The sequence below is a fragment of the Parus major genome, chromosome 3 (genome assembly GCF_001522545.3).
Source record: "Parus major isolate Abel chromosome 3, Parus_major1.1, whole genome shotgun sequence".
NCBI lineage: Eukaryota > Metazoa > Chordata > Aves > Passeriformes > Paridae > Parus > Parus major.
In genome coordinates, this window is record NC_031770.1 from 14,820,512 (window position 1) to 14,845,915 (window position 25,404).

A 25,404-nucleotide genomic window follows, 5' to 3' on the forward strand; every position below is an offset into this window, starting at 1 on the left:
ACAAACTGAGGGTATAAACCAGATCTTTATAGCTCATAACTCACGGCCTTCCAGAAAGTCCACTTTCCCTTCCCTTGCCAATCCCCAGCTGTATCCTCTGCTATCTGCTTTCCACACTTCAAAAATCCTTTCAAAGTCCAAGTGACAAAGGAAGCAGCAGCACAGGGTACACTGGAAACCCCCAGGTGCAGTCCAGCAAGATGTGCAGGTGAGGGGGAACGAGATAAGAGACAGCAAAACATTGCAGACTGCTTAGACTGCTCTGAGCATAATTTTTTTTCAGCACCTTAAGCTTCCTGGTTTTCCAAGGACTCCTGCTTCCACTTTTTGTTTTTTTGTGTAACTCTGCATGGTGCCAGGGTACTGTCACATTCACAAGTATCCTGCAGTAGAGCAAAGTGTGCAACAACTCTGAATTTTCAAGTTTTTCTTAGGAGACACTTTTAAGCTTTCCAGAAGTTTTCATGTAGAAGTGATTATCTTGCTGGCTTTATATCCATGTCTTTTTACTACTGTCTGGCATTTTCAAATCCATTGCTTTCCTTGCTATTGCACTTAAGGATGTCATTGTCTTTACCAAAGATCCCATCAAAGATATAAAAGAGCCTCCTACAAGCTTCAGTCATCCCAGAATTTCATCAGCTCTTGGCCATGGGCCATTCACTGCATAGCCTGTAAAAGATGTCACCGAATTACTGGTGATGGCTACTCAGTTCTCCTGACAATCCCAGGAGATGAACACGGCACCTCTAGAAGGTCAACGTTGAAACTTGCCAAAAATGCCAAAATCTAATCCCTTCCACACGAGCCTAATTACTGCAGCTTTACATTTTATGAAAAGGGGTATGAACCTCAAAGTACACAAGAATTTGCATGTGCCTGTACAAAGCTGTGTGTTCACACCTCTCTAGGAGAGCCAGGATATGTGGGTGTGCAATGTGAACGCTGATGGGGAAGGCAAAGGTGAATTTACCGGATGAGGGAGATGTTTTTTCGAGGCACCTCTTTGAGGTCACTAATGGATGTGGTCTTTCCTGCAAAGCAGTAGTTGGGGTTGTAGTCTGTCATGATGGTGGAGGTACGCAGCTTGCTCAGTTTGTATTCTGGGCTCTGCAGCTCCATCTGCATGGCTTGCAGCTCCTGGTGCTTGCGGCGATACACTAAACACAGAGAACACAGTTAACCACGTACAGAGACTGGGTTTGGGATTTTGGTGCTTCTCACTGGGGTTTGCCATGGTGTGGCCAGACTGCAGGGAATCAAACCAGCCAGTGACACTGGCATATTTCTGTATGTCAAAAAATTACAGATAGAAAATTGGATCTGAAGATACCCAGGAACCTTTGATTTACACATCTTATGAAGAAATAGGTTTGCTCATGGAGCATCTCGAAAAAGTAAAATGAATTTCACCTGGAGATTTCAGAGTTCACAGTTCTGATGATTTTGTTTTGCTCTATTTAGTTTTACCAGACCTTCCAAATACAAGTCCAGTTTGAGATTTGAGGAAGCTGGGTCATAACCAACTTTCTTCACACAGAAGAGACAAACGTCTGAAATGAATTATTGCATCATATTGTTCAAAATGGATAGCCTGTGCAGTTTCCTCAGAATAACACATTGTACATAAAAATTAGCTAATTTTCCAAAACTTCCTCTGTTTCTAAACTACAGAGTAGGACTACATTTGAAGTCAGTTTATGGTGTGCTGTATTCCTTGCACTGCTTCACTGATACCTCTGCAACGCCATTAAAAACCACACCTTGAAAGAAGACATCCTGAGGATATTCCTTGAAATAGTAACTGATATTGCAGGATTTTTTCCAAAAGAAGATGACAATCATGAGCAGGTTAAATCACTATTGATTTCTGTGGGAGCTGGATTGAGCCCAAAGACTGTGACAGTAATAGTTATTGCATCTTCTCCAGCAGATGTTGCTCAGGGGAAAAATTTAAGGGGTAAACATGCACTTGCAAAGGCAGATGGATGTAATGACCTATCCACAAATCCTTTCTGTCCTCCATTTTCCTCCTCATTGCCTTTGCTTTGATTTTTTAAATCGTTGCCCTTTCCTGAGATGGAAATGATAGGCTTGTTGGATGGAAAGAGGATTACTCTTCCACTCCCAAGAAGTATTTAGTCATTGTAAAAAGGCACTGTCAGGCCAGACATCATAGATGTAGGACCATGTGTGTGCAACTGATAACTCCTGAAATTCTTAAAACTGAAACAGCTGGGCAAATCTAATTTCCTGCTCTGGGTTCATCCCTCTCCTCCCCCAGACCATAAACAGTGTGGACAAAGAAAGGTGGCAAAATCATAGTTTGAATCCTGACTGCTCTTCATCGATTCAAATCTATTCTGCTTGCACCAAAAGCAGCCGAGTGATTGTTTAAAATAAGAACATGAAAAGATGAAAAATACCTTTCAGAATTTCAAATAAAAATGCCAAGAATACCCACATCCTACTAAGTGGGAAGTTTGTGAAAGGGGAACCTATGTGACAGTTTAAGGTTAAAAGTCATATATTAAGAGGTGAAATCTGTAGATGGGCACACAAATAAAGAAGGTTTTAGGCATTAAACAGCACCAGATCTCACAAAACCAGAAGCAGCTGTATTCTGGCAGCTTCACAGTAGAACACAAACAATGTCTCTTTTGAGATGCAGTCAGCAGCCGAAGCCTCCTCGAATAGGTCATCGTGGTTAGAAACAACTACAGAAATCTGAAGTTAAGATGTGTGTGGGAAGGTGTCATTAAATACAGCATTAGCTGAAAACCTGAATCCTTTTGCCTCTCAGGGGCCAATTATCCCTGGCTCAGATCCAGCCCTCATATGAAAATATCTTTTGCAGAGAAACACTCACCTATCATGATTCCTGAAAAAGCCAAAATTAGAGCAGCCACCAACGCTGAAGTCACTACAGACAAGACCAAGGAGAAAGGGAGACGAACCACTGGCTCAGCTGCAACAAAAAGGAGAAGGAATTACATGTTTGAAATTATCTTCCAGGAGCCGCTTTTTGCAATCAACTTTTTTTCTGCTCTTCTTTCCAGTTACTAATCTGCTGCTCCTGTAGTGTAGGAGCAACCTCTGGCACGACCAGTTCTCAGGATCTGTGACTTCTCATACTTCATTGTTTCACTTTCCTCAATTAATATAGAGCCACTAAAACAGATTATTCGTTATCAATGAATTAACATGTGAATTCCCTGGGTGTGAAAACAAGACCATAAAAAAGAGGGGCAGGAAGTTGGGGGGGGGGATGGAAAGAACATTACATTGTCAGGGTTAAAGTGCTGCTATCAATGCCAAATCACACCAAAAGCAGGAGGAGGACTGCAATATATCATCTCCTAAATGCATGTAATTCAGGCAGAAAAACCTGATAACAGTGTAGTGAAGCTGCATCCTCATGTGGGATCATGCTATTAAGGTTTACTTCACCCTGACAAAATGACCATACTTTTTACCCATCTTACAGGCAGGAATGGTAGAAACACAACAATTTTCCCATGCCAGTGACAAAGCTGAAAGCAGGATCCCAAACCCCTGGGGTGACCTGCTCTCACTGCTGCACGAGAGTATGAAGCAAACCTAGTAATGGAGCTCTGTGCACCTGGTTTTGAAAGAAAGGCAAGTACAGGCACTGTATTTGGTCTTTCTCAGAGAAATTTTGCACAGAATTTCTCATGGTTTCTGAAGTTTTACCTTAAATGTCCAAATCCACAAGAATCATATTTTTCTTCACCTTGCACTTTTTTCTTTTTTTTTTTTCGTTAGAGTACTGGGCTGGAATTTAAGTTCAGCTGGAAAATCCTTTCAACAAGCAAACTTTCAGGATTACAGAGCAGACTTTGAACACCAGCACAAGCAAGTACAAACTCTGACTGCTCAGACCTGCCCAGTATGCCAAACACATGCTGTAGAGCAAAGCAGCACTGCTGCTCAGTGCCCCAGTCCTCAGGGCTGATGAGGCTATATCCTGGCAAAATGGCTCTGCAGCACACACCAGCAGGAAAGAAGGCAACATTCAACTGCAGCCAGCTTTAAGAAAGATTAGGGTACACTTTCAGGACATCTTACAGTCCAAACTACAGCTTTTGGCCATGCATTTTCTGTTCCACATGTTAGCACTACCCCACACACCTACTTACCTGTGCAAGACACACCATCCTCTGCCAACTCTGTGCCTGGCTCACAAAAGCAAATGACTTTTTGAGTCTCAAGATCAACATGGCACTCGTCCATCTCACAGTGACTGCAGTTAAGGTGCAGCCTAATTTCCACCTCTCCATGCCCCTCTGTCACTAGGGAGTGGATGAAGAAGCTGAGTTAATCGCTGTAAAGACCATTATTAAAATTTCCTTGGGCTCACCCTTTTCTTTCCCAGCCTTTATGCCCTCCAAGATCAATCACTGCAATATCTTCAAAACTTTCTGGCTGAATCTACCAGGCTAGAGTGCATCTGTATTTGAAAATAATTCTGGCTGTTCTAAAGCAAACATTTTTTTTTTTTAACAAGTCGATTTTTTGTGGTTTTCTGAACACATTGCAAACATATTAAAGACACTGACTTCTGGGAAAACACAGGTTGGAGTGGCAGTATTTATCACTCCCACGCACTGCTGGGCAGCACCTGGATATTTTACCAAGGGATGCTCTAAGGAACTTGCTTGTTAGTGAATAGTCATGTGTTTTGTCTGTTTCTTTCCTAAAGTATCTGAGCTGTGAGGTTCTGTTATCACTTTCCTTGTCCAAAATGATTCTGTAGGCTGGTAGACTGTACTGCTGAGAGTGTTTCCTAATAGGCCTGATGCTTCCTCTCCCTGTTTTTTTGCTGCTACTTCTGTCTATCCTCTGCTATACTTTATATACTGTACTTTATATACTTTCTGCCTCCTCATGTTCATGACAATGAGCTGTACCCCAAAAGGTTGTAAGGGGTCCTACTCTTTTTAAAATTAAATAAGCCCATGAGAAGACTTCTGACCAATATGAATACCTTTAAGTGCTGGAGTGTATAAAGTACCAATTGGATTAATAAAGGACACACCATCCTCCCCATCCATCTCTGGGTCATTGTCCACTGCAGCATTGCCACCTATGTCAAACCAGAAGTTACCTTAACAGACTGAGGCTCATAAAACAATAAAACACAGATAAATATGGCAACATGCATGAATTCAGCACATTTAGGGAGGCATCTGAATGAAAAAAGAGAAAAATCAAAGCACTGAATATATAGGGAATATTTAGCAAGTTGTGGCATGAACTACTGGACTTTAGTACATCAATTTAATAACAGAAGCTTGTGACAATAAATTAATTAGCTCTGTTTAGGTAGACTGTTGCAAACTAAGGTACAAACTTCATCTTTAACCATTTGGATGCTGTGAAACATACTAGTCCTTCTTAAAATTTATGTAGCCAAGGGACTGGAAAGCACCAGTACCCCAGGGCTAAGTTAGTACCCTTGCTGATCAAGGTATGTACTGTATCAGCAGGGGGAATGAATAATCTGATATCCTTCCTCTCCTTTGCACCCTTGAAGCAGGGTGGTCCACCAGAAGTGGGGATTGAAGGAATTTATGAATTGTTCTTTTGCACCTGAGCATATAGAACATACCAGAAGCAAAGTATGGGCAATACGTAAGAAATATTAGAAACACAGTATAGGCCATATATTTTGTACTTCAAGCATGCAATGATTCCCTCAGCCCACCCAAAAATAGCTTTTTCCCTTTAATTGTCTTCAGTGAAATAAAAAAATGTCATGTGAGTCATTCTGTTGGAAAAAGAAGCATTACACAGGAACATTGGTACAAAACATGCACTTAATCATTTAAACTCATTACTTCCTCTCAAGATTTCTAGTCTACTATTTACTTAATTTAAGCTGTGGAGAACCAGGGGTTAAAGAGTCCACCACAGTGCAGATGGCTGCAGAAACTATGTGGCCCAGGAGACTATGGGTTAGTAGAGATCTTGAATCTGGCCCACACCAGTTGTAATCAACATAATGCCATCTGACAGCTGCCCTGAGACACAGAGGCACATGAAATTAGCTCCTTGTTGTCTGAAGTCATATTAAGAGGGGTGCTGGCTGGCAGCCTGAGCCCATGCCCCCAGAGACCACCTGTGCAGGACCAAGGCCCTCCCACAGCAGGGCAGGGGAGAAGCTGTGTCTTTCCCCCGGCATAAAGCCTGGCTGCCAGTCTCCAGGACCAAAGTCCCCCAGACACAGGTGCTGGCAACAGGAGCACATAGCTGTGGCTCCTCCTTCTCCAGCACTGTCACCCCAACATGAAAGGCTCAGGAATCACAGCAGGATCTTAATGTCACATTTTGCAGAGTGCAAAGCCAGGGTTGCAGCTGGAGGACTGGCATCTGGCTCTTTGCTTAAAGACTAAATGCCATCAGTTCATCTAGTGCTAAAAAAGCAACACACAGACATACTAGTACATAACAGTCAAATATGCTAGCTACAGGAGAGTTATCATCAGCATTTTGCTGATCATTAGCACTAAAGGAGGGGAAGGGACACCTTGAACACGAAGCCACTTTACCTATATATCCTCCGCCTCCTCCACCTGAGGAGCACCCCCCTCCACCCCCTCCGAAACCCCCTCTTGTCTCCCACCCCCACTTCTTCATGGCCTGGGGGCAGGATCTTCCTCCAGTAGCACCTTCCAGCAAGGATTTTCCTGACCACAGGAAGGAAGTGTTATCATTCCAGCCACCTCCACCACCTGCAGTTGAGAGAAGAGAAAAGGCACAGCCAGGGGTTACTTTTTGTGTAAAAAACACCGCAGGGATCTGCAACACAAGCATCCATTCAAAACACCTCAGCTGAAAATCATCATCTACACCTCTTTTCACCTACCATACAAGGGCGGGCATTTTCTATAGTAAATGTAAAAATATATCCCTACCTACCCTCCAACCAGTCCTTTCTGGTTTACAGAGCCTTCCCCTTCTCTTTGACTAAAACACTTTTGGAAAAAAACAATGTCGGTTCTAAAGTAGAACAAACCAAATTTTTTGAAAGGGGTGTAAAAACATATCCCACTCCTGCTCTCTACACAACACTTGTGACTCACTTTCAGCTCTGCTGGTTGCTCAGTCCAAGGTCTCTTCACAGAGACTTCTAGACATGGTGCAATTATGCTCTTTCTGCATAAGACAGAGAAACTCAGAGTACATCCACATGGCACAAAAAAGTGCAGGGAGCAGGACAGCCACATTGGCACTGCAAACTCCCACATCAAATGAGAGGTACTGCATTATTTTGGGAGAATGTTGCCATTGCTATGGCTATACCATCTCTGACATCCTTATTTATGCCAAGTATCTAGCACTGTAAGTAGCTTCTATTTCCACCTGTTATAATCCTCTGTTCCCCCTGAACTGTATTTTCATGAGTTTTGCCTCACCTTCTTGTGAGGAGGAGGAATCTGGGAGTACCACAAATTCACAAAGGTTTTCTTAAAAGGAATAAAATTTCCTTACCTGCAGCTCCTGAATTTCCATTCAACCCTGGAATAGAGGAATCATTCTCCAGTCTTTCTGGATGAAATGTGTCCGTTTTGGCCCTGTAGGCCCTGCCACCACCCCCTGCTGCAATTATCAAGGGGACTGGTTCTCCGTTCTCCATCTTAACAAATTCAGAAATAAAGGCAATGTTCAAACTGAGTCAGACATATAAATGGAAGTTCAGCCACATGATAGTTACTGCAGGCTGCACCAAGCAGGCATCTAGGGCTGCTCAGCACTGCACACTCTCATTGCATTATTTATGCACCCACACCCAGAAAATTAATGAATAGAAAAATCGAGAATAGTCCTACAAAGTTCTGCTACAGGAAACAGCAGTGTCAGTAGCTCTATGAATTGTATCTACCATGGTGTTGGCTCTTAGAAAGCCCGTAATGTCCCATGTGATGACTCTTATCAAATGAAACAGCTAAGGAGCACTGCTCTGCACAGTGTCTCCTCTGGCAAAGGACTGCCTGAAACCAGTGTCTGGAATGAGTACTGTCTCAGTTAGCACAGGACAGGAAACGTCAGTGGTCCATAGCTACAGCACTGCCAACATACTGGCAAAAACATACTGGCTATCCTCAACTTTCCTGGTCAGGCCAAATGTATAGCTCAAGTCTCACATTCTACAATGACAGAGTTGAAGTCAGTCCTGCAGAATTTGCCCTTTGCTGTAGAACTATGCTTCAGAATCTCATTTTTTATAGAAAAAAAACCAACCCACTTCAACCCATTATGTTTGCAAGGGATACTCCAAGACACTGAAGCAAGTGTGGCTATATTGCACAGCAGTTCAAAGAAGTGTGAAGGGCAAACCCAGATCCCTACATTTCTCAAGTAGGAAATCAGGGATACCTGGAGGTCACTCTGTGGACCCTCTCCCTGAGGTGTATAAAGGACTTTTCAGAGGCAGGTGGCAGGATGTGTTGATGCTGAAGGTATATCTTACCTTAAATATGTAAGTGGCACCACCCCCGCCTCCACCTCCTCCTGCCCATTCATTGACACTTCTGTTCACACGAATCTCTTCTTCAATCACGTTGTTCTCTCCAATGCAGACTTTCTGGATAACATCATTAGTCTGCAAACAGAAGACCAGGTCTGAATTCAGGTAAGAAACCTCCATTCTCTTGTACACATGGAGGTCTCATGAACCCTTCACCATCCCAAAGCAAGAAATTATCCTCCAGTGAAACTACATGACCAGAATCAAGTGAATGCTCTTCTAGAAGAATCTGGCTTTTTGCTTCAACCTTTACCAGAACAATTTGTTGCCATTTTTAACTGAATTATTTTGAAGCAAGCTCAGTGCTGATGCCTATTATCACATAAAACAGCTCCATAAACTTCTAACGTACAAAATGTAGCAGAATTTGCCGTAAATATCTCCCAGCATTAACAGTCTGTATTTCACAAGTGGAGGAAGGGAGTAACTTGGTAAGGATGTGTCTTGTCCAATGTCACCTGTCAGCCAAATGCAGAGACAGAGAGAACCCAAGTTTTATTACTTCATTTCCAGTCCCCCTTTGGTTGGGGCCAAGCAGACAATGTGCTGTTGATTTTAGTAGCAATTTTACTGCAACTACCAGTACCTACCAAAACATCAGCAATCCCACCTTTGATTGCAATATTCACCTGATGCTAGTAAAAGTACCTCACTAAAAATCCTCCACATTTCCTGCTTAGCATTTTTTTCCTTCCATCAATTATCATCAAACATGGTGATAATTTCTGTATTAGGCAAATCCCTGAATTCACTAACTGATTTAAATCACAACATTAAACCACCATTTATACCTACTTCAGGACTGTGACCTAACTCTTGTTTTGGTTTAAAACTGGAGCACTAAAGTGTGTGACAAGCAGGACCTTGCTGTGAGTGTTTTCAAGTTGCAAACTTTGCTTCTAGCTTATTTTACTTTTCAGGCTTTGTCTCAGTAACACTATCTTGTTACATTGCACACATAATGCACACTGAACTTAATAAACCAACACTTTTAGGGGAAAATGCACAAACCTTTGTTATAGTAGGACTGACCATCTGCTTCCTTCTACTTTCATGTATGTATTTTCTTTTGGAAGAAGAACTTAATAAAAGCATGCTCAAATTCCAAATTATTCTGCTGACCACAAAGTATCTTCTCAGTTGTGCCAGTGAATGAGTGGCATTCATTTTGTGTGTGCAGACTTGCCTAAAGAACTTACAGTCCTCCTTTCCCTGTTTTTTCCCCTCTCCTTAATTGATTTGGAGTTGGGTGGGAATGATTAATAAAATGACAAAGTCAATGACCCAAAGGAACCACTAGATTACAAAAAAATATAATCCTTCATGGCAAAGACATAACTGATTACAATCCAATCTAGTAAAAGTCCCCTCTACGAGTCAATGCAATCTCTTTGCCTCAATGAAAGAATTACATTAGCACTCAATAAATTCTCACTAAGATTACAGTGGCCTGCAATTTAATGAGTCCATATATTACCCTCAGCTGGAATGTCCTAGTTAAAGACGTTGGATGGACGTTTGAGTTAGGCCATTTCTCATTTCAAAAAGGCTTGGTATTAATGGTTTGTTTGTAGATATGTGTAATTCTAGTTTTAACATTATTTACTTCAGCAGCTAGCCTTGAGAACCCCTCTTACTTGTCTATATCCTTCAACCTTTCTCTGCTCTAGCAGACTGGTAAGCTTTCATCTCTTGGATGCCAGCCATTATCAGCTGAGAAATGCACATCATTTAAATGTCCAGCTCAAACCTGTAGGTGAAATTTCATCAGATACTGCTTAGTTTGCTCCATGAGGGTTTTCTAGTCCCACTTCGTATTCTATTCCAAAGAATACGAAACTATTAATATACTACTGTTTGTTAAATGCATGCAAATAGTGCCCATCTTTCTGTCATTTGCAGCAAGGATTTGCTAGTAACATAAAAATCAGGACTGACCCAACAATGATTGGTTTGTCTTTCCTATTCCCATATGGAGAATAACCAAACAAGCCCTGTGACATGGGTATCTTGAGAGGTGCAGAGTCTGTGATAATGGCAGGGCTGGCCTCAATAGTGGAACAAGGGAAAAATCCTGCAAAGTCAGCCTTGAAGACTGATCTGCAGAGGAATGGAAGGCAGGGTTGTCTTTTGTCTCCACACCCCAACAGAGGTGCTCTGAGATATTCAGATCAGTCAGGAACCTGTTATGCATTATCAATGGGGCCAACATGTTGAAAAGGAGCAAGCACAGGGACATGGTGCTTCATGTTCTCATGCTCTCCCAGTAAAACTGTACCTATTCCTTGACTTCTGTAGCCCCACACCCCTTGAGGACAACATTCTTGTGTGTGAAAAGACAGAACTCCATGGATTGCTAGAAGGGATGAAGGCAAAAAGGAAATGCGATCACTTACACTAGGACAAGCATCTTCTCCTTGCTGTCCCACCAAGATATACAGTGTATCATCCTTCTGGAGATCAAAAATTCCCAGCACAGACACTCCGTGGGATCGCACCATGGTGTTCTTCCCTCCTTTCCCACCTGCAGCTCCATAGCCTGAGATGCTGCAGAAAAAAGAAAACAAGAGGCTGCCACCTGAGTTGTCCCAGGCGGGTGGGAGGAAGTACAAACCACTTCTGAGCTCTGAGCATTGTGCACATCTGAGCATGGTGTCACAAAGACCAGCTCTGAAGACCTGACATTCTGAATAAATCTAAACCCAAAGCCTGAAGAATTTTTTTTCTGCTCTGTTTGATTCTGTGAGCTTGGGTAGCTACTAAACAGATTCTTTCACATTGATTATTGGGCAAACACTGCTGAGAACAGAGTGAGCAAGTCCTTATAGTTTCCAGCTTTAATATATGAAACACATCTTGTTTCCCAGAAGGCACATCTTTGAGAAGTTTGCAGCAAGGAAGAGAAGGAGCAGAAACAGGAGAACTGGTAAAAACAGGACATATGGCTAAAGAGAACATTAAGCATGAGGCTGACAGAGGGAGATTTGAGAAAGCAGACAGCATAACTGGTCTTAGTAATATGGACCAGATGGAAAACAGCTCTCTTATTCCCAGGACCAGAGGAATACAGAAAGAAAAGTAGATGGAGGTGACACTACCTGCAGTAAACAAGGAAGGCAAAAGCCCCCTGGCAAAACTCATGGTGGTCAGGAACATCTCACTGTCTCCAGCCAGGAGTGGGCAGGTTACACACAGGCTGCTGCAGTCTCAGTTAAGGCTCTGGGATTTTTATTTCAAACAGTCAAGACTGAGAGGTGCTTACTGTTGCCAGTGTACCCAAAAATGTGGCTGTAACTCTATTTCTCAGCTCCTCCCTCTCCCTTTCTAGCAATGGACATACTTAAAGCAGCTTCCAGCAAAGGATTTCAAAGCACTTTTTAGAGATCATGATAAAACACACACTTGTGCTGCAAAAAATCACAGTTACTCAACTTTCTGAGCAGGTGAATGACAGTGCAGCAGCTCAGTTTAGACCTGAAATAAGCAGGTAATTCTCCACTGACATTAGTAGCTTTCCATCTGTTTCTGTAAGAGCAAAATTCCACCTGGAGCATGTAACCAGAGACTACAGAACTCAGAACTCAAAACCTGCTTCCTGCCAGGCACAGCTTAGGTGCTCTGCTTTAACATATCCTTTCCTCCAGCACCTGGCTGCTATCTGCCCAGCACAGTCCTGCCTGCAAACAGTGTCTCATAAAGCACATTAGATCCTGGCAATGTGACATGATTATGTTCATGCCACAGCTGATAACCAAAGCAATCAGTCCTCAGTTAGGCTGTACCAGAGCCAGCAAAAAAAGTGATGGACACAGCACTGGGCCACCCTGAACAGATGCTGCATGAATCTGAAGACTGAGTTGATTGGCTGTAGAATTCTGCAATGGCTAATGAGGTCCACTACCAGGCACAGTAAGCTGGCAGGGCTAATTGGCTGCCAGTAGGGGCCATACTTTTCCATGTAAGAACAGATTTTGCATACAAGCAGTGATGTCAGAAAGTTCAGGAAACCCAGTCTGTCCTCATTCAAAGGCTGAAGACAAATAAAACCCAGTATATTCAGGTAACAGTGATTCCCTATTCAAAATGGGTGTCACTATTTAAACACTTATCTTGACTTCAAAATTTAGGAGGATCCCTTTCTTTAGGAACACCTTTCTTTTACAGAAGGAAGGAAGCCTTTTAACCATATTGGCCCTGAAGAAAGGTTCAGCCCATCCTGAGCAAGAACACAGAGTACCTTCCACTGCCCTCCTCCTTTTCTGTTACTATGACACCTGTGGGATCTTAAAAAGAAGCCCACACCTTCGGGAAGGGTCAGGATGTGTGGAGTGCAAACCAGGCTGCGCAAACCAGGGTTGGAGAAAAACATGCAACCCAACATCCAGGTTATGGGAAACACTGGAGCTAGTCTTGAGAGTATGAGAAAATGCTGTGCCTAGGTTGGCTGATTCAGAATGAAATTTTTTTTGAGCACCACTGGGCTGTGTTCTTGTGCCCCCTTACATGATGGGACCTTAGAGAAGAGAGGACAGTGGAAGCAACCACAAATGAGGCACTCAGCAAAATGGACCTAAACCTCTTCCTTTAAAAATGGAGAGAAGTCAGATAAAGGATAGTAATGTGTAATTTATTACAATCCACTTCTCTCATACTTGGTCATAAGACCTAGATGACCAGACCTTCTGAATGCTTAGAAGGAAATCTGAAACAAAAAATATTCTTTTATAATGTTTAACTTCATTGTTACACAATGTGAAGTCCCATGGGAGTGAACCAGTTTTCAAATGTGGGCACTACTCACACCTTCACAGGTGGTGAGGTTTTCTGGGTGTGGTTGGTTTGTGCTGGCAGAGTTTTGTGCAAAATTGAGCTGTCTGTATTTTAGTAATGCATATTCTGCCTCACGTTCAGAAAATCGATATCCTTCTTGAGCAATTACCAGGAGTGTAGATTACACTGTGTAAAACACACTGATATGGCAGAGCAACAGCTTTCTCGAGAGCCCAGCAGCCAGCAGAAGGGTTTTCTCCCTGGTCAGGTGTTTCAGCAGTGCCCATCAGGAAAACTTACAGGACCCACACTGCAGCAGGACTGCAGGGCAGAGCTAAACACAGGCAGTAAGTCCAGGCTCTGGGAAGCCCTGGAATTGATATTGTAACTTGACATTTTCCTAGGGCTATGCTATGCTGGCGGACTCTGCTGCCCCTTCAGCAGACCAGAATCAGGAAGATGTCAAGTTAATTTAAGCCCACAATTGCCTCCTGCTTTCCCCAGGCTGTGAATTTTCTACCATAGCCTTAAGAGGTGCAGAAAAGAATGTCATCCCTTTATATGTATGTTATGCACAACATTATACATCTATTATCTATACAGAACCTAGAAGTCTGCTAGGTCATTTATAGGACTTAAATAGACAGGTCATCCCTGCAGGGCCCAGGGTTTGTACTGAGCAGCAAAAAAATCAGCCTACAGCTGCACAGGAATTCTGGCTCTTCTTGGACTCTGATATTAAAGAAATGACAGTGCTGTAAGCTTTTGGGCTGTTTTGCCTGTTCATTTTTGGGCTGTACTTTATAACCATATTTACTGGATGCTGGTTCTGAAAAATTCTGTTCACCTCAGGCAACTCCTTGTTGATAGCTGGGTAAAATACCATTAATGCTTTTTGCATTACCATCAATCCTTGTAGGAATAGGCACTCAGGCAGAACTTGTGCCTAGCCAAGCCAGTTTCTCAAAACTGCTTTGCCCTAGACCTCTATTAGAGACTGACATCTAGCCTCAACATTAACATTCTTTTTCAATATAAAGGGAAAAAAAAAAAAGATGGGATCAGAGAATTGTAACTGAAATTTGTTCAAATCCTTTAATGGAATATTTTGCTTTGAAATCCAAGATACCATCATTGTTTTCAATATGGAATGCTGCATAAAAAAACACCACTAGGCTGGTTCAAACTGACAGTTCTGCTTACAAAATGATGCATGTAGTGGCTTCATGTTACCATTCAGATACAGTGAACTACACTTTGATTGTACTTCTTTCCTCAGCAAGAGCAAAAAGAAAAAATGGTTGGTAAAAATCTGATTAAGTAGCATTGAACCATATCTGATCATCTCTCTTTGAAAATAACTCCAAGGGGAATTTAAATGTTAGAACCCTCAGTATCACAGAGCCTACCATTTAGGTGGCTGGCTTCCAAAATCAATTCTACTGTGGTAAGCCAGGCTTACAAGCTCAACTTGCTGTGTCTAGATTCAAAAAAGTGAAGACGCTGAGCAGAGGTTGATGCAAGCTGTCCTGTAAGAAATGCTGACACATGATTGTGCTTTCCACACCAAGTGAAGGGTGGGAAAAACTCATTCTGTTCCCAGGGCTCAATGAATGACAAATGGGAAATGTATTCCTCTTGGTCTGGGGAGGTGAAAATGCTTCATTTGCAACTACTGATAGAGCTCTCCCAACCTGTAACCATTAGGCTAAAGATCTGCCTGCCTCAGAAAGTTTCTTCTCTCTTGCCAAAAAGTTACATCTTCCAGGGAATAAATCTGAGAAGGGAGAGGCTGGAAATCACAGGCTCAGTGATAAGTAAAAGCCCAGTAGATGTGGCCAAACTTCTGAATGTAACACTTAAAGATGCCTAGCGTGTATCTGCAGCTTGGGTAGTTTCAAACACAGATACATCAGGCTGTCAGAGACAGCTCCCTTACCTGTATGTGTTGGTTGCTGGTACTCTCCAGATCTGAATGCCTTGGAGAATCCCTTCAGCTCCCACCACCACTCTGAGCTTGGAGTTCCTGTAGGCATCATTGCACTGGCTCTGTGTGGGGCCATAGGGTCCACTGGCACCACAGGTTGTGAACAACCACTGATCTGAAAGGAGGACACATGCCAAGCATGACCCCGACACCCAAAGAACAAGTAGTTCTTCTGCTCTTCAGCTTCTCTGCTTCTTGGACCAAGAGCAGAACCTGGCCCTGAGGTTTTTACCCAAACAAATAGCCATGGAATTATTTTAAAAGTCTTATAGTTCTGGGTATCTCAGTTTTTCATCAACATCTCCAGAAATCTGTCACAATAATAAACATAGTTCTACTTTTCCTAATGCTCAAAAAGGCAAATAGCACAGAGTAGAGAAAAATCCAAGAGTCCTCCCAGTTTCAAGATCTGCTCTCAGGGCTGTTAAGTGTTCATTCATAATCTCAAGGCTGGTGCATCTTAGCCCTTTCAGTTTCTAGAGACATATTGTTATTGAATTTATTTTAGATTGGAAAGTAGCTGTTAATTAGATAAAAACCTGTAAATAAAACATCATCACAGTGATTAAAACATAACAATAGATTAATTGCATTTTGAATAATTATTTGCTCATAGGAGACTCAAATTAAGCTCCTGAAAGCAAACCACCTGACTGTAAAACAAGCATCCAGCTCTGCATTTTCTAGGCCCGATCTGTGGGTGTAAATCAGTGCCTCCCTATTACAGCCATTTCCATCAACTGGAAGAACTAATCCAGTACAAATAGATTTCTAGAAAAAGACTTTGCTAATTTGTTTCTCAAAAAGGTCTTATTTTTAAAATTTGAATTTGAATACATGACAAAAATTTGAATGCCGTGACAATTATGTCCTTTTCCTTAAAGATTCATTTTAGGGGCACTGCAGTCCCAAGACCACAATGCTTTTGTAAAACTCACCTTGTCCTATTTTCTAGTATATCAGGAAATATTTAATACATAATCAAAACTAAGATTTAGATGCTAAATAAGCAGACAAAGCATTTTTTGTGAACATGGCATGATTTATCAAACATATTTATTAATAATCTAATATACACAATCTAATAAACTCCATTAGGTAGTTCTACTGCCATTAAAGATAAAAGATTTGGAATTCATCTGGAGTGTTTTCTACAAATTATGTTGGTCCAGCTAGCCTTCTATATGGCCCTCTCTAAGGGCACCATTTCTCCACCAGATTCAGCAAAAGCAACGCCACGCATGCAGATTCCTTCAGTGGTGATACTAATTAAATCAGACAGTGCATTAATTGTGCAATTGTGCAATTGTGCAAATGTCCAGGCCTCAATGATCCTTGCAGATCCCTTCCAACTTAGGGTGTTCTATGATTAGCTTGACCTGCTTCTTGGAATTCAGAGCTATTGTCTAAGCTGATGTGGTCTAGAAGAGATGGTCTGCATGTGCCTGGATGAGCATGGCCAAAAGTTCTACCATTACTATAACTGGAGAGGTTCACCCTCCAGAAATCTGAGAAAACACATTAGTTTCGCCAGAAAAAATGTCTGAATTACCTTTTCACAAACTAATCCTGAAGATGAGCTAAATTCCTTCTTACAAAAAAAGTTCAGTGAATGAAATGGATCAAAGAATTTGACAGAACTTTAAGAAATAAAAAAAATGGTATTTCTGAAAAACATTGGTAATACAGCATTGTGCAAAGCTACCACTCTGTAAGAAAACTTCCCAATCTAAGCACTGTTGAGAAAATAATCCTTATTGAAAAATGTACACCACCCCTCCTCAAAAATCCCCTGCAAGGATCCTCTACAGATTTTGTCACTGTTACTTGTTTCATTTGCATATTAATTTCACTTATTTCTCCAATCCTTCTGCAGTGGGTGGCAGTATGAAATCTTAAAACTATTAGACAGCAAATGGAAGAATTTCCCTCTCCTCCTTTGCTTCTGATGTATCCTCCAAAAGCCCCCAAAACAACAGGTAAGAGGGTAAATGTGCCTCAGGAAGAAAGGTCTAGAAGTTAGTAAAGCCAAATGCTTCAGTAGCTTTGAACAGTCTGGCAGCAGAAGTTACTTGTTTATCCTTGCAAAACCCACCCCAAACCCAAAGGAAAATCTCACACTAACTGGAAGATGAGAGACTCATTCTGTCAGCTATCACAGTGATTTAACACTGCAATACCCCAGTGGGCTTAGCCACCTGCACTGAAACATATGTTTAGTAAAGCAGGCAGGTAAGTGGAACAGTACAAAGCCACTTGTATGTCTCCAGTGAAATATCAAACATGTTCCCAAAGGTAGATGCAGGTGACCTTCAAGGGTACAATAAGCCCAAAACATGAGAGAATCAAAATGGGAAACTGGAAGTGATAAACCTAGGACAGACCACAGCATGTGCAGACAGCTGCTATGGTTAAGCTTCACATTTCTGATTCAGCCCCCTGAAATAAAACTCGTTCCTTAGATATCTGCCGACCTGACCTTGGCAAACTTACCTCCAGATGATTCCACATGTAATACACAGCACAGCTGGACCTGAAACTGGCTGCCCTTGGCTCCCACTGGGTTCTAGGGACTAGGGATCAGTGAACTACATCTTATTCCAAAATGCTTAGAAATGTCCCTCTGGTTCATCAAAAGCCCTGGTGGAACAGGAGAATGGCCTTCTGCTGTAGACCCTATGCTTTCAGACTCTGAACTGAAGCAACCAGAATGGCTTTTGTATTTTCTGCCTTTAGGGCAGACTAGAGGGGGCTCACTTCCAGTGCAGAGGCAGTATCAGAGTAAAGGCAAACACTGCTGGCAATTCGAGATTAGTCAATCTGCACTAAGATTTTATAATCTGGTTTTTCAGAGCTTGACAGGGTGGGGAATTAAAAATCACAGATATCTATATTATGCCAGGGAGTACAATGGAAGGAACCTGGAGATGACTGAGTACAGGAGGTGCTATCTTGGATTTTTAAGGTAGTCCTGCTGTAATGGATGGTGGTGTATACAAGATTGTCTGTAAAGCCTCCCAGGTTGTGCAGCTGCTGCTGCCAGTGCTAGCAAGAATATCTATTTGCTTTATTTGGTAGATGGTAGACAAGAACAGGAAAACATGTGTTTCAGAACTAGCAGAGCTGGTTAGGGATCTTTGCCCAAAACATTGCAGTCTGTCCCAAGTGAAGTCCATGGAGAGACTGCACCTGATTTAAACCAGCAGGGATTTTAATAAAACCTACAGCCAGGTGTTGCACGATCTCCTAATTTGTCATTGCTGCTCTGATGTGCAAACAGCCCTACTTCTGTTTATAAATACTGGAAGCCAGTCCAACATGGAACAGTTTTTTCATCTGGATTTTTTGTCTTTGTCACTATATTAAATGGGATATCATATGACACAGGGAGAAGTTGCCCCTCATTTCAAGATAATTAGGACAGCTGGATCTTAGTTACAATTCTGGATACAGACTAAAACCCCCACACTTCCCCCCTTACACGTTTCACAAAACCAACCCTCAGTGTGCAGATGTAACAGCAGCCCAAGATCTGAAACCACTAACCCAGTAGCAAAACAGAGTACTGCCTGCCTTAACTCACCACTGCTTTTTTAAAAGTAAGATTTCACTCCCTTTAAAGTATTGATTTTCTCTTGATTCTAGAAATGACTGCAGCATGTCTTATGAGCTTGGAGAGAGCATTTCTACAGGTTGCTGCATGCCACAGCAGTTTACAGTAATTCAGTTTGAAACATTATTTTGATCTCCAAAGACTAAAGCAGCAGCACTGAATCGAAAATCCTTAAGTAGCTTGGTGAGAAGCATAGATTTTTTCCATCTGTGAATAACTGTGGTCTGTTGCATAGTGCACAGCACATCCCTCCTTCCTTCTGCAGTGTGTGGCAGGATAACACTGCCAGCATCACACACACCGGGGGAAGAGCAGCAGGATCTCCAGGCTAAACCTCCCCCAAAAACTAGCAGATTGTGGAATTCTGCCCAGCTTCACACAGGATACATGTACCCAGTGGCCAGAAACAGCTGAGCATTCCCATGACAAAAAACAACAGGTAGTTTAATGTGGGGTCCCTATATATTCTGCCATTGGTAGCTGCAAGATGCTACCCAGGTTCAAAAAATGGAAATCTCTGTTTGAGGTGGGGGGTGGAAAGGTGGAGATCACAGTGAGATTCAGGTTGGGATGCTACATTTCAGTGAATAATTTATCCATCAGTTCAATTTGATAAAATCCTCCCTTTTAAAAGAAACATGGCAGAGGAAACATTAAGTTTCTGCCTGCTCACCCACTCACTTGCCTTCCTGCTCCCTGGCAAGCTCCCCAATACGTTGGCAAGGTCCCAGAAAGAGCATTTTGCAAAAAATGTCTTTTTGGCTCTATTAAAATAATTGAAAAAAAAAATAATAAATTCTTCCTTCATAACTTTTCTTTCCATGATGAATTTACTGACTGATTTATTTACACACACAGTCGCTCATCCTTTTGCACAGCAGAAATTCTAGGTTTCACACAGTTTGTCTAGATACATGAAATGCACAGCAATCAAGGTGCTGGATTTCAGCCACAGCCAAAGGGGAGTGATGTCCTGCTCTTGGAAAACAAAATGAACAAAACCCCACAAGACTTAAAATGACTAATTTGTTTGAAGCTCTGATACTACTTGCAGCCTGAGGCACTGCTGCTGCAGGCACTGTTGCAAGTAACAACCAGCAACACCGAAGAGAAAACCATGGAGCAAAGCCTAAGGCACATTTGTACTTCTAACACAGAAAGCAATTTCATTGGCACATGTACAACACACAAACTGCATGCCACAAAACAGACAAGAGGCATTTTGGCTATGCCTCAAGGGCCTAAATGTATTAACTGGCATTTGTCAAATCAAGCTGGTTTGAACCTAGTTTAAGCTCATTGCCAACCAAAACTTTAGTGATTTGAGCAAATTGCCAACCAAGCACCATGGTACTTGGCTTATTTTGGAACCTAGAGTAACATGTCACTGAAATACATCAGTGCTTTCAAACAATATGCAGACAGTTTGTGTAATTTGCTGTGACAACCTCTATTCAGACCAAAAGACTATTCCTACTTCCAACAGAGTAAAAATCCACATTAATAAGGGCTACAAATTCTCATGTTTCAGGGCCATAAGAACCCCAGTGGCTAAACTTTTGGATGTAGTTAATTCTTCCCCAGAGAGTTCATTTTACCTCTTCCTCTCAGGCAAATGGCATCAAACTTGATGCCATGAACAAGTGGAATGTTTGCTTCACCTGTTTGTAAAAACTTCCATAAGCTTCCCTTGCCTGGCAATATTTGGCCAATATGGGAAATCAGAGGCTTACAGAAAACTGCCCACCATAATCTTGACTAACATCTGGCTGCCACTGGCACCATGGGTTGTGTGGAGAGCTGTAGATTTCACTCAGTGCATGAGCAATCTCAGTTATGCATTACCAATAATTCCAGGGCAGGTCCATGCTGGAAGCCTGTAGGCAAAATACACTGCAAGCATATATAAAAAACATGATCAGTGAGGTAAGGATTTCAATTTTGCTTTGGGTTCTGCAGTTTAACAATGTTCTGTGAGCAGTAATTGGAGATTATTACCTTTCCCAGGATTGAATTTGCCAGAGATTAATGGGGCAGAGGGTTGAAAGATGAGGGTAAATGGCGAAACTAGGTTGTGCTCACAATCACAGTCCCATACCTGTTAAGTGTGTCTACAAAATGGTATTAAGGGGATATAAAATGATCATAGAAATTAGTGAGTCTTGCCAGAAATACGAGAACCAGTTACTGAGGTATGGCTAGACTAAGAGAGATTGGCTTTTCCACTCTTTCTGGAGTTATTATTTCTGTCTTTATTTTCTAAATGAGGGCAGCAGTGAAAGACTTGGATGTCTTTCAGTTCAACAGGAAGAGCATCTACAGTGATGACAAAGGCATGCCAGATCCATCCTGAGTAACATTTCAAAGAAATACTCAAAAGCTTGACTCATGCTTTAGATTTTTCTTAAGTGTTTATAAATAGGGAACACTATTGGGCATTCTTGTAAGAAATTGTGGTCAGTGTAAGAGGGTGAGAGCACCGCTGACTTTGGATAGCAATGACAACACCTTGTTTCTTCCCACACTCTGAAACCAGGCACTAACAAAGCAGCATGAAGAAAACTAATTTCTTTTGCCTTTTATGTTTCACAAAGGATCTTCCATAAAGGGTGTTAAGTGATACATGCTACCAACTTTTTGGAATTTCTTTTTGTTCATAATTACAAAGGATGGTAGAAACGCATGTTAGATAACAAAGACCAAGTTGGATGGAGGTGGGAAAATTATTTAAAAACATTTTCTGAGGTTTACAGCAGTTTCTGTACAATTTAAACCCCTATTCTTAAGACTGAGCAGCTTTGAAATGTAGGTCTGAAACCTGTGAATTGCTCTGTTTATTTCAAGTGCATGATTAACTCTAGAGAGCAATTATGCCAATTCAACTTTGCTAGGTTTTATCTGGTTGCATGCTGATTTTCAGTATTGCACAGTTGCTATTTTCAGTCCTACAGAGAAAGCAAGTGTAAACACTGCAATAAAGAAATTCATACCTACATATTGTGAGATCCCCCTGTTGTGTCCGAACATCTCCATCACTGTTCAGAATGTTACTTTTCTTGTGGGGGAGGGCACTGGGCTGTTATTCACTGTGTTAATTGGTGCATAATACAAAAATACAATTCTGCAGATACCTTTATTGCATTATACCAACAGTTCAGTTAGTATAATTGCACACAAAGAACAACCAAATGTAATTTTCTTTTACTTAATACTTGCTCCACTGTCCCTTTCAGCTCCTTCATCTGATTAACTAATGTGACTGAGAGTTCTTCCGAGAAACAGCTGTGGAAGTACTCAAAACAGGACTCTCCCTGATGGAAAACACAAAATCTGTGCAACCACTAAATGCTGTGGGGAAGAGACTGGGGGAAAGCAGGAACCCAGTCTGGGTGAGAAAATGATTTGATGGCAGTTTCCATGCAAGAAACCAGGGCTGCACAATGGCTGGTGGATATGCAGAGCAGAAGGGACAAAACAATGCAAGATTTGAGGGGAAAAAGGGTTAAAGTTTTTGCACATTGCGCAACACACCATTTTTGTACTGTGTGCCCTGACACAAATAAGCTGTCAGTGGGACAGAAGAGAAGCTGAAACATCAAAAGAGAGGCTATCCTCATGGTATTTAAAGCCTATTCAGAAGCACCAGAAATCTTTAATTAAAGCTTGATTGCTCTGTGTCTTGTTATCTCCTTTCGCCTACTGAGAATCCTATTTTGTCTCCTTCAGCTTCTGTGATAGTAATTTGTTTACCTCGAGTTCCTCATTATTGCTCACTGTATCTTTATATGCCCGAATTTCCCATATTCTAGCCTTGTGTATAAAAGGAAATTGCATTGGTTTGATATAAATTGACTTTTTAATTGGTAGTTGAATGATAGTATGGCTTGAGAAGCTTTCAGTTTTACTCAAACTAATACCTAACCAATTTAGAACCAAAGCCAAAATAAGTCTGGGTTTACAACAGAATAAACAGCACTCAGCTTTTTGTACACATTTAACCATCTCAATGAAAAATCCTGATTCCATTAAAGCTGTTTCAATGTTCTGGCATATGCAGACCTTGTTACAATTGTTTTTCCAGGCTGCTTCTAGAATCAAGTTTCACCTGCAACCTTTCAGCAAGTAGCTGGTATTCCAGCAGATAACACATCATTAGTTAATTGAAAAGGAAAGCATTTGCAGTGCCCTGTGAACATCTATCTAATGGCCACCTTGCACTGCAAGCAACTGTGTGATTTGAAAACCAAAGGAATTTTTCTGTGCTGGTCATCACGAAATTTGAGAGAGTAACAGCACCACATTAGTTGTAGACATTTCAGGTCTTACTCTACCCAGCATGTTCATTATCCCAGGTGTGACACTACAGTGGGCAACACATTTCTAGAAGCTTTAGGATATTTGATAGTGTGGCTGTATTGGGTGTTTTGAATCTCATGACTCAGATGTGCATGACCTGGAGGTGCTCTGACCATGACCAACAGTGGCAAGCCTGAAGAAGCAAGTCGGTAGGTACCTGGCCTGAGAACAGAGAGGACAGGGGGGCTGGAGGTGCCAACCACCACTTCTGCTGAAAATGGATTTCCAAGCACAAGCAAAAATAGCAGGTGTGTACAAGAGGTTGTGCTCAGGTACAAAGGAGCAAGTGGAGGGCCCATGCCCTTGAAAACAACTGAGCTTCCTTGGATTTAATGTTGTGTAAACACAGTGCTACCTGTCTTGCAGACTAGCTCCTGCTGTGAAGGCTGAGCTGGCTTGGGGACTTAGGGAGGGCATTTTATTATCCTGTTGTCTCATCAGCTTTAGGAACACAGCTCTTAGTTTTAGTAAGATTTCTTAAAAAGGAAATATTATAGTATGTGATCCATCACACAAGTCAAAGATCCTATTAACTGTAATTACTTTTAGCTGAGCTCATGTTGGTCAGTGCAGTCTTTGGGACTTCAGGGTGGTGCTGATGCTGTTGGTTCACTCACACAACAGTAAATATGTGCCCATCAAAGGAAAGGCCTTGACAGACTCAGCCTGAGGTTTCTTAAATGCATTACGGGATGCAGAAAGAAACAAGATTAAAGCCGGGTAAAACCATAGCCCAGGGACCAAACAAGCATCTGCAGTGTTTCCTGACAGCAAGCTGGGGCTCAGCAGCACAAAGGAAAAAGGGGATTTGGTGCTGCAGAGACCCTCAGAAATGCAATGACTTTCACTGCCAGAAGCTGCCACTCAGCTTCTCTGTTTCTGCCCTGTCTACTCTGAGGGCACAAGGGGAGAAAATTGCTGTAGGAGTAATTTCAAACCCCAAGGGCTAGAGACAATTTTAGACAGCATATGAACAAGACCAAGGATACAACCCAGAAAATAGACAAGCTGTTTTAGATTGGAATTGCCTTGAATTTTCACCCCAAGGTCATCACAAATTATTTTAATTGCTCGAAGTACCTCAGTGACCTTCTCTTCTACCCTCATGCAATCTGATTCCCTTTATTTCTACTATCCAAGCCTTTCTTTAAATTGAATTCCTCAGATAGGACAGGGAGCAGAAGAGCTAGATGTCAGGTCCAGTGAGGAGTAGAAAATAACAAAATTCTCAAAAAAATTTGCAGTCAGGATTTCTAGCCCACGCATGCTTTGCATTAACTTTGCATCTAAAATGGAATGTTTTTTTCTGTTGCTAAAACAGTAGGTACTCTGGAAGGAAATGTACAGCTGCCTTGGGAAACTACATCACCACCTACAGAAAGTCAGACAGAAATCCATAATCTACACCTGCCTACGGATCCTACCATGAGCTCGTTGACCCAAGGGCGATACTGAGAGCACTTAAAAGACAACTCTGCTTACAGGCAGGAAACAGAGATACAGATATTGAAGGGAGGACTTCAAAGGATCTTCAAAGAGAACATATAAAGGCACTTTTGTAAATTATACCTTTGTGACAGCCCAAGCTCACACACAACATCTGTAATAGAGCTAAACACAACCTTTATCGCTGAAGTGCAGCCTCACCCAGCCCAGCGTCCTCTCACACGGGCACATTGCCTCTGTCTCGCTCCCTCAAGGCTCCTGACAGTGCTTCTGCATCTTTCTTGCTGTGTGATGCTCAGGACATAAAATATCAGTAAACTCCATGTGATGGCAACTCAGCTGACCCTGCAGGCTGTCCCCTCAGCCTCTGCTGCCAGAGCTCACCTCCCAGGAGAGCTCAGGCAGCAGCAGCTGCCCTGCTGTGGCAGCATGGACTGGGCTCATGGATCCAGCTTTTCAGGGAGACTGAAGGTTGTGTAGGGGTTTTTGGCCAAACTGCCCAGACTGCTGTCAGCATCAGACCTAACACCATTAGTTCGTGCACCTCAACAGAACACTGCAGACAGCAAAGTGAAATACAGCCTAGAAAAGAACAGATGCAAAAGAACTCTTCTTAGGCAGAAGAGTGGGAGAGAAGAAGGCAGCAGGAACAAATCCCTAGGCTTACTGACAGAGCAAAGG

At 42.0% G+C, this 25,404-nt stretch overlaps 1 protein-coding gene across 2 annotated transcripts in view; it reads right to left on the reverse strand.

Moving 5' to 3' along the window:
• Positions 1-25,404, reverse strand: part of ALK (ALK receptor tyrosine kinase) — a 224,651-nt gene that overhangs the window by 20,279 nt on the left and 178,968 nt on the right. Inside the window, exons 11-19 of one of the 2 annotated variants that reach the window (XM_033513265.1) lie at positions 15,261-15,423; positions 10,948-11,098; positions 8,495-8,626; positions 7,516-7,660; positions 6,573-6,755; positions 5,009-5,107; positions 4,161-4,313; positions 2,870-2,968; positions 974-1,160 (exon numbers count right to left, since the gene is read on the reverse strand). In XM_033513265.1, the coding sequence (XP_033369156.1) occupies positions 974-1,160; positions 2,870-2,968; positions 4,161-4,313; positions 5,009-5,107; positions 6,573-6,755; positions 7,516-7,660; positions 8,495-8,626; positions 10,948-11,098; positions 15,261-15,423 (1,312 nt within the window). Of the gene's footprint in view, positions 1-973; positions 1,161-2,869; positions 2,969-4,160; positions 4,314-5,008; positions 5,108-6,572; positions 6,756-7,515; positions 7,661-8,494; positions 8,627-10,947; positions 11,099-15,260; positions 15,424-25,404 lie in introns of those variants that run through there. The other variant, XM_033513264.1, reaches the window with a different exon arrangement.